General features: G+C 37.7%; 1 protein-coding gene across 2 annotated transcripts in view; it reads left to right on the top strand.

Annotated features, from left to right (window-relative positions):
* Positions 1-378: 378 nt before the first annotated feature.
* LOC107040618 (disintegrin and metalloproteinase domain-containing protein 10) overlaps positions 379-10,355 on the top strand; it is a 21,936-nt gene continuing 11,959 nt past the window's right edge. For both annotated transcript variants that reach the window (XM_015260760.1, XM_015260761.1), the window contains exons 1-4: positions 379-598; positions 3,378-3,834; positions 3,931-4,072; positions 6,917-7,038. In XM_015260760.1, the coding sequence (XP_015116246.1) occupies positions 3,738-3,834; positions 3,931-4,072; positions 6,917-7,038 (361 nt within the window). In that variant the 5' untranslated portion in view covers positions 379-598; positions 3,378-3,737. The remainder of the gene's footprint in view (positions 599-3,377; positions 3,835-3,930; positions 4,073-6,916; positions 7,039-10,355) is intronic.

Raw genomic sequence — 10,355 nt, forward strand, 5'->3', positions numbered from 1 at the left:
TTTTCTCTCCGTGTGCCATTCATTAATAGTCAACGAATTTTGTTTGGAATTAATGAATCAGTCTATCAGTGTGAAGACTGAATTTTTCCCGGCGTATCCCCTTAAATGTACCCATTCTTAACAATATTTTGTTTGCCGTGCGCATTGCCGGATGGAATAGCCCCTGCACTTCGGGTATCATCCGACGACGAGTCGCAATACTTGCGACTCGCATTCGCCAGTCCCACCCCTTCGCCGCTCACTCGCACACTAGTCTCTCTCCTCCGTGCACACATTCAGCCCCTCGTCTGTAGTTGATCGCGAAGGGATGGCTGACTACAGCGGGGTAGATTCTACTACCACCGGGTCAGTGGCAGTGCGCCGGGCGCGCTCCACCAGGCTGGGTGTGTGCTCCCTCCTATAACCCCTTGCCATTTGCGCTCCTCATCCGATGGTTGATAAACATCAGTCATGTTTGTTTATACCACGTGCTCAATGTTTCTCTTGTTATTGTAATCTGGTTATTGTAATCAGGCCTTCGGTGTGTTTTTTTATCCGAGGAGTGGAGGCTGATGAGAAGAGGATGTTTTGATTTTGCGGATGAGTGCAGGCGACATTGGTGAGTGGGCATTCCATTCAATTCGAACATTACCGAGGGTAAAAAGTAATATTTCTCATGTGATAGTGATCCCACGTGATGATGAAAATATTCATTCACTGTTAGCAGAAAATTACTCTTGAAATTTCAAGTTAAAAATATGAAAAATTTTAACGACAAAGTTCCATGAAATTTCCGTATTTGGTTCTATTTTTTCACTGACGAATCAGTGAAATCAGTTAATTCTAATCAGAATCAGATCAAAATCAGACTGAGTGATCAGTTAATTTCTCGAATATTCAAGTAATTCCCGATTTTCAAATCCATGCGGCACTAGAAATGGTAAAAAGTTGGGAAATTTCAGGCAAAACTTTTCTGAATTCTCAGTCTATTGAAAATTCAAGCTTTCATTGAAATATCAGTGATCGCTTAACATGAAACACCGAACTTTCTTGAATATTCAAGATGAATTAGAACTTTAATGAACATTTTCACTTGAAATTAAGTTCAAACTCAGAACATTGAGAATTTAGATGAAACTGCGACTGAAATTTGAAGAAATTTCTAACAGTGTTTTTATCTCGAATGATTCAGTGTAATTTTTAGTGAAAAAAATAGTAATTCGATATTTCGTTATTTTGTTTGAGACAAAAATTGATTTTCGCTGATGAAAATCCGTATTTGTGTTGATGATTATGAATTTGTGAATGAGATTAGTGTAATTAAGTACTTGAAATTCATCAATATTACTGTAGAATTGAATTGGTTCTATTTTGTCATCGGGTTAAACATTTAATGCCCAATTTTTTAATGATTTATTCTTCTATATCGCTGTAACCCGTGCGGGCACAATTCTGATATTTCAAATGGAAATATCATTGTCATCCTATCGTAGGTATTAATGGGCAATTGGGAGGACAAGCGGATTTGTCCAATGAATTCTCATTACAATAACAATATCGTTTTATCGTGCCCCTACAATTCTGCATGAGGATGTCGTTAAATATGAGCCAAAATACCATCGATTGAAATTGAAATCTTCTCAACTATCCGCCAAAATATAAAAAACAACAAATCGTAAATTTTCTTCAATAAAAATGCCTGGAGTTCTTCTCGCGAAAATGAAAACGCCGAAATAGAAAAAACGATAAATGCGAAATTTTTTTCAATAACAATCGCTCTGGTTCTTCTCGCGAAGATGAAGACGCCGAAATCTAAAAAACAATAAATCCGACATTTTCTTCAATAAAAATCCCTCGGGCTCTTCTCGCGAAAATGAAAACGCCAAAATATAAAAAACAATAAATGTGAAATTTTCTTCAATACAAAACCCTCGGGCTCTTCTCACGAGAATGAAAGCTCTTTCGTCTCTCCAATGAATGTTCATTGGAAATATCTCCAATAAATGTATTTCGTTAGCACAACAACTAGTATTTTCACAGAAAATTTCGCAGATCTCATTCACACACCTGTGTACATCCAACGGAAGAAGTGAACGTCTCAGGAGAGTCTGGAAATATTCAGTCCTCAACGACTTCAGTTCACCCCTCGCATGTACCACATGCACACAAAAACATCATTTTACTACTAAATAGCTATATCGTTTTATCGTGCCCCGGCAACTCTGCATGTTGATGTTAAATTTTTTTTATCGTTATTTTACATCGCTTCGACCCGGTTAGGGCATGCGGCCATGATGATCAAGACTTTAAATGGTCAGATCGGACCATTCCACCCGTCCGGGATTTGAACTCGGAACCTTTCTCATGCGAGGCAACGAACTTACCCACTGCGCCAAGCCACCGGGGCAATGTTGTTAAATGTGAGTAAAAATGCGATCGATTAAAATTGAAATCTCCTCCTCAACCATCCGCCGAAATATAAAAAAATTATAAATCCGAAATTTCCTTAAATAAAAATCCTTCGACCTCTTCTCACGAAAGTGAAAACGCCGAAATATTAAACCCAATAAATGCGAAATTTTCTTCAATAAAAATCCCTCGGGCTCTTCTCACGAAAATGAAAACTCTTATTTTACAAAGTCTTCAACGGCTTCAGTTCACCTCTCGCATGCACCACATGCACACAAAAACATCTTATCTACCCTGAGTATAGTAGAATATTAAATTCCTGTCATCATACTGTGGATATTAATGAGTAATTGCACCGAGAAAAATTTCAAAGGTAATTTTAACTACAAGGGAATTGTCAAAGAAATTATATTTAGAGTAACAATAAACTTTGTAGATTAAACTAGGATTCATCGTTCGATTTACTATGTCAAATAGTGTCATCAACATTATCATGTAATTTTCACTTTAATGTAATAGTTAAATCTACAATATTTATTGTTACCGTAACTATTATTTTGTTGACAATTTCCTTGTAGTTTAAATTACCATTGACATTTCTCGCAGTGTGGGAGGACAAGCGAACTTTCCTAATAAATAATTATATCGTTTTATCGCGCCCCTACAACTCTGCATGTTGATGTTGTTAAATATGAATGAAAATGCAATCGATTAAAATAGAAATCTCCTTCTCAACTATCCCCCGACATAAAAAAAAACAATAAATGCGAAAATTTCTTGAATAAAAATGCCTCGAGCTCTCCTCACAAAACTGAAAACGCCGAAATATAAAAAACAATAAATGCGAAATTTTCTTCAGTAAAAATCCCTCGACCTCTTCTCACGAACATGAAAACATTTCGTCTCCTCAACGAACGTTTATTGACAATATCTCCAATAAATATATTTCGTTAGCACAACAACTAGTATTTTCACAGAATATTTCGCAGATCTCACCCACCCACGCCTGTATACATCCACCGGAAGAAGTGAGCGTCTCAGGAGAGTCTGAAAATATTACAAGGTCCTCAACGACTGCAGTTCGCCCCTCGCATGCACCACATGCACACAAAAACATCTTATTTACCCTGAGAATGGGAGAATATTCTCTCCACAATTGAGATAAAATTCTCATAAATATTTTTCAAAGCTCAAAAGCCAGAGATATACATCGAGAACAACTAGAATTGATTGATCGTTGGTGATACAAAGTTTCAGAGTAGAAACTAAGAGGGAATAAAGACAGATGGAGGTGGAAAGTTAAAGTGGAAGATTGAAGTTGGAATTGAACTTTTCATGCTGTTAGGATAATGGGAGTGGAACTGAGGAGATTGGGAGTATTCCTGATGTGGCAATGGTTTGTTGTGGGCTTGCCACTTGAGCCCCAGATCCTGATACCCGAAAGGAGTAAGGATATAATGATGATAGTATATCAGATGATGAATTGATGAATGCCTTTTGTTCTGGTGAAGAGTTGCTAATCAGGGATGAATAATTACGCAGGTATACGCGAGGGATCGTACATAAGACATTACACAGCTGTTCATTATGACACGGAGATGTTGAGGAGACATCGGACACGAGTGCGACGGGATCTACGCGGAAAGGGAGAGACGCTTTGGTTGAATGTAACAGCATTTGACAGGTATTATTGCATTGAATTGAACTGAGAAATGACAAATGTCAATGAAATAATTTAACATTATTTCAAAATTTTCTATTGATTATGATTTCAACAACATTTTTTTAAATTAATAAACTCATGGGTTTATTCCAATGAAAATGTTGGTAAGTGCGGTCTCTTCGTCGTCTAAATAATTATTTAAATCTCTATATTATAAAAATTGAAATCGACTTCTGGCGATGAAAATTTGGTACTTGAAATTAAGAGTTCGAAATTAACGGTCACAAGGGCTACGAGGGTAAAATAAGGGTCATGAGAATCAGAATAAGGGTTATGAGGTCAGAAAAAGGCTCATGAGGGACAGAATAAGGGCCACAAGGGTCAGAATAAGGGTCGCAAGAGTAAGGTTAGACTAAGGGCCTCAATAAGGGTAACAAGGGTCAGATTATGGGTCTAAATAAGTGTCACAAGGATCATATTAAGGGTGACAAGGGTCAGAGTAAGGGTCCAAATAAGGGACATCGATTCAGAATACCCAGGGCCAGAAACTAAGGGTCACCGGGGTCAAAATACGGGTCACATATCTCTTTATATTGCAAAAATCCAAACCGATTTTTGGTGACGAAAATTTGGCGCTCAAAATTAGGACTCAAAAATTAAGGGTTAGAAATGAAGGGCCATGAGGGTCATGTTAAGGGTCAGAATAAAGATCACGGAAGTCATGTAGGGATTGGCGAGCGGAGCGAGCAGGGGGCGTAGGCTCCTAGTTATAACTAATATTAACGTGTTTATTTGTTTATTGGGACTGAGAAAACAATTTTTTATTAAAAAAAAAAGCTGTCGATTTCATGTGAATAAAAACCCAGCTAAAAATCACGTTGAAGTTTGATTTCTTTGAGTGCATGCACGGAGAGAAATATTCAATAAAAATTACGTATCTTTTCCGTAATTCGCTTCGGAATTACGGAAAAGATTTAAAATTAATTTAAAATTAGGAAATTTTACGGAACTGGTACGGAATTTTTCCAGAGCGTTCCGTAATTTTTATCTGAATCTCCTGTGAAAAATTACGATACCGTCACTTCAATTTTCTGAGTCAATTCCGTAATCGGTGAGCGAATTGTGAGTTCCGTAATTTTTACTGAACATTTCTCTCCGTGTGGGTCAAGTCCTGAGGGTCAAATTGACGGTATTCTCTCCCCCACCATCAGCCTCTAATCACCCATTCATCTCCATGAAATATTCTGGCAATTATCAATGGTCGAGTAGACAACAATGGCTGTCATTCACTACTAGGTAACTAATAGCGGTAATGACTGATAAGTGGTGTGATGAGTCGCTGGAGCATTATGACAACCGCCCCAACGGTTTCAGTCAATTTGCATTTTGACGTTAAGTGGCCGCACTACAACGTCAGCCACGGTATTAACTGTAGTTTCCCATTTAGCGGGTAATCATTCATCACGGTATGACGTTCGGTAATGGCACGGGAAAGATTTCTGTATTCGAAAGGGGTAATCGTGAGAAAGTGATATATAGTAGATAGAATGTTGAAAATTTTTGGCTGAAATTTCTGTACGCTTTTTGTAAATTACCATTACATTTTAGTTCAACAAAAATTTCGGGGGATTTCGTCATTGCAAATTGAGAATTTTATGGAAAAGTCAACGAGATCTGTAAATTTTCGATCAGTTATTCAATGAAAATCAACAGAAATTAATTAGATTAAGCGTAATTTGCGCGGAACATTCATATTTTTATTGGAATTTCAAATAAGTTGAGGAATTCTCATCTTGATGTTGCTAAATCGTATTTAAGGATTTCCAAGTACTTTGTTTATTTTTTCCCCAGTGAAATGCGTTTCTGATTTTCAGAGCTTTCATTTAAGCCCCATTTGACGCTAAATTTCCTGACATTTTACAATGATTATATTATTTAAACATTGCAAATCTGAATTTGAATCTCGGTATTGAACCGTTAGAAAACGTTTAAAAATCGGAAAAAATTAGAAAGTTTACTTTTGGGGGAAGATTCATGAAGGAATGTGAAGGAATGAGGGTCAGGATGTTAGAGTTGAAAAAAGAGGATCAGAATATTAGGATAAAAAAACTAGCGCCAGAATATAAAAGTAAAAAAAGTGGGTGTCAGGTAATGAGGGTCATATAAGGGCTAAAAACGGTGATCAAGCATAATATATGACTTATATTTAGACCCTCATTGCCTGACACCCACTTTTTTACTTTTATATTCTGGCCCTGATGTTTTGACCCTAATATTCTGACCCTCATTTTTTAATCTCCATTTTTTGACCCTTACATTCTGACACTTAGTGCCTGACCCTTACATTACACAAATAAAATGGCGTCGGCCTTGCCCTGGTCCTTGTCGTTAAATAATTTGCAATTTTTTTTTGCGTAAATAAAAGTATGAGAAGAGAGCGATGCGTTCCGCTACTTTCAATACAGGCAAAAGTTTCATTGATTCTCATTGCATAGAATCCAAGAAAACTTGTTTTTGGTAAACGTCTTGTTGTGGTCGGTTCCGATACCCCTTAAGAGGGCTTGCTACAGCCCGGGCTGGTACAAAAGAATCATCTTCGAATTGAAATACTCAATTCAGGCATTTTTTTCAGTGATCTATATTGTAGTCTGTACCGAACCGTAAATAGATACTTGGATATTCTTAACGTCACTCTCCTGAAAATTACTAGTCGACTGTCCATGGAATTTCAAGTTTTTCCAAGCGTGTACCAGATATCGGTCCCGAATATCTCAATGTACTTTTGGGGAAATATTCATCACCAACATTCCGCGAATCCTTTGTGGCATCTCCAAGCTTTGAACTCATGATTTAATCTAATTCCAGAACTTATAGGATGCGCCTCGTTCAGGATACGACTTTGTACCACGAAAATGCCATCTTTGAGACATCGAGTGGCCGTCCAATTTCATTCGATTCGTCTCACATCTACACGGGAACGCTCGAGGGTGAGTGAAAATTGTTTTCTGTCACATTTTATCATCTCTGAAAAATTCAATAAAACGAATGAAAATGTAGAAGGGAGCACGTGAAGGGAGGAACACCTGAGAAAAATGAAAATGATGAGACGTAATCGGTAAACAGACTCCCTGAGAAATTGAATATGCAATCAATTTCCTTACTGGAGATAAAAGAAATCCGGTCAAAGGATGGTAAAAAGGCTGGAGTGGTTAGTTGACACAGGCATTCGCATGCCCTAGACTCGAGAGTCGGGGAATGAGAGCGATAACTCGATTTTCCAGATTCACCAGTTTCCCTCTACACCTTTTCGCATTGCACTACCTCGTGGCTTGGAAAGTCGAGGGGAATCCACTCAGAATGAGTGGAAATGGAAGTTCAGGGGGGTTTGTGTATATATAAATTGACGATTCAAAATCATCCGGGGACTATACAATTTAACGATTCGATGCCCTCAACTTCTAGGGACGCAGCGAAATCGTTCAAAATTAACATTATTATTCTCAACAAACAGGCGATCAAGTTCTCAATTAATTTCAGAAATATTTTCATTTTGTTTCTCGCTACAACCAGAGAAATGGTTTATTGAATGCATTGAGTGGTTTACTGAATGAATAAATGAATGCATTCAAACTAAATGAATCACTTTGTTGTAATTTCATGTAATTAATCAAAAGCTTTGCTGACATGAATAGAAAAAATCCAAAGAAATATTCTTATTTCATTAGAATATGTCATTTCTCTCGCTGTAAAAACACGAAGTGAACACCAAAAATTATAAAACCTCTCCCGTGCATTTTCACCGATAAAACTCCATGTCTATTTGTATTTCCATTGACCGAGAAAATGTATTCACTAGGGGGCTGTATGAGAATCACCCTGGATCTCTGATGCTGGTTGAACAGAAGGCCAAATTGGAAAGCTTTGCGACTGACAGGACTGGCTCGTGTGCCCCGTGTTATGTGCTCACATCCTAATGCCACTCAAGCAATCCAATGCAGATAAATTAAAAAATCCAGTAGGCAAGCTCCTCGCCTCTCCATTATTCCCTTCCTCGTTTCAAAAAAGTGGGAAAAAATCACCGAAGTAATTAAGGGAACCTGCGAACGACTGTTCCCTCATGGAAATAAGAATTGAAATAGGGCATTGTTGTGCATAAAAGTATATCCAAAATAATGGGAGCCAAAACTATCGGGCTGGCACGTTACCAGCGAGTTTTCCAGGTGGCTGGGGAATTAAGCTGCGCTTCACAGGGTCTTGGTGGCCACCAGCGGATTGCCCACAATATACGCTCCGTCGAATTTACTATTTCCGCTCCTGTCTTTATCTTCCCTCGTCTTTCCGGCTAACTCACTCTATTCTCTCATCACTCTATACCCTCCTTTATTCCCTCTTAATCCTTTTGTGGTGGGGGTTCATGGAACTCATAAAATCCATGGGAGAGTCGTCTCTTATGAAAGAGAAATCCCATTGACATTTTCTGGAAGATGAGGTAAAATGATACTTTTTGAATCGTCCATATCTCCTGAAGTAATGATACCATTTCAAAGAGTCGAGGCTCATTTTGAAGCTTGAGGAAATATCTTGATAATGAAAAGAAAATTGGAGAATTTTACTCAGTGGACTTTGAACTAGACACGATTGAATACGTTTTATTGAATACGATGAATAAAATGAATCTTATTAAATTACCGATATCTCCAGATTAAATGATGGGATTTGGACAAATCAGGGCTCATTTTCAAACTCTGAAAAACCCCTTGAAAATGAAAAAAAAAGTGAAAATTTCACTTTCAATAGGTGAATTCGATATTAAAAAATTGACAAGAATGAAATTTTGGGAATTTCAAATCCACAAATTTTTCCGACAGGATTTCTATATATTTCCCCGATTCGCTGGAAACCAGAAAAAATCGATGGACGAATGTGGGGTTTACGGTTTGAAAAAAATCATTCATCAAAACGGTGAATTTGATATTTAAAAAATAACAAGACCGGAATTTTCGGAATTTCACGTCCCCATATGTTACCAACCGAATTTCTGCTAGTTACACGCCAGCCCAGTGTTCCACCGACTCGATAAAAACCGAAAAAAAAACATTCGGAAATTGTCGACGCGTTCGATGGATGAATGTTGGGTTTAGCGAGGAAAAAAAGAATAGATATGGGTAGACAGATGAAGATGGAGGAGATTTACTGCGAGCGGAGGTATCACTGGTGCCAGCAAGCTTTTAGTACCTTTTCTTCTCCAACGGGGATGAAGGCATAAAAATGATGCCAGTAGACACAGGCAGGATATGACACACGATCTCGTTCAAACTACTCAAGCGGTATTTCATTTCAATGGCCAGATGTTGTCGCCTCCAATGCCTCGCTCCCGCCAGCCATTCAAAAAAGCCCTCTCTATACCACATAAAACATCATATATTACCTGAGCTGGATAAAACTAATATATCAGGTGTGCTTTTATCTCGGAATTTTATTTTACTCAGTTATCCCCACCGCATCCGAAAACACAAACATCGTTTCCACGTTGAGTTTAACCCAGACGCTCTTTGAAACTTTTTAATTGGTAGGAAATAATGCAGAGTCGCATATTTTTACTCCCGTCATCTCAGGCTCTCACTGACTTCCACAGAGTACTTTGTGTCACAAACTCTTCAGGTTTTTTCAAACGTTAAAGCCTGTTCTTTTCGTAAAAGTAATGTAACGTAATTTATGTTTTTGAAGAGATTGCTCTGATTCACGAGTGGCTGAATTGAACTTATTTTTCAAGTTAACTTTAAATTGTCGGTTGTATGAAATCAGAGGTTCAACAAACCGGGGCTTTAATCTTTATTCCTCTATTGTTAATTTTTTAATGAAATGAAGATCATGAAGAGTTTCCTTCACTGACAGAAAAAAATAATTTTATCCAGAGAATTTAATTTCAACCAACTACCATTTGGTTGGTAATTTTCAAATAAACATGATTTCATAGTAAATACCAGTTATCTCTTCTTGAGATACACTCAATTGGGACCAATCGAACTTCTCTCGAATTGAAGTTCCTTTTATTTGTCGCAATAATGAGGGTATTTGATTTGGCCGTGACTATTCGCACCATTGCGTGAATCACTCCCGTACACTCCATACACTCCACGCATGCGTGAAGTTTGTGTGTTTCACGCAGCCGAATTTTCATACTGCTGTGTATTTCACGCAGTTGAAGTTTCATACTACTGTGTGTTTCACGCAGTTGAAGTTTTATACTACTGTGTGTTTCACGCAGTTGAAGGTTTATACTATTGTGTGTTTCACGCAGTTG

This window comes from Diachasma alloeum, unplaced genomic scaffold (genome assembly GCF_001412515.2).
Source record: "Diachasma alloeum isolate Michigan unplaced genomic scaffold, Dall2.0 Dall_scaffold_00339, whole genome shotgun sequence".
In the NCBI taxonomy this organism is placed as follows: domain Eukaryota; kingdom Metazoa; phylum Arthropoda; class Insecta; order Hymenoptera; family Braconidae; genus Diachasma; species Diachasma alloeum.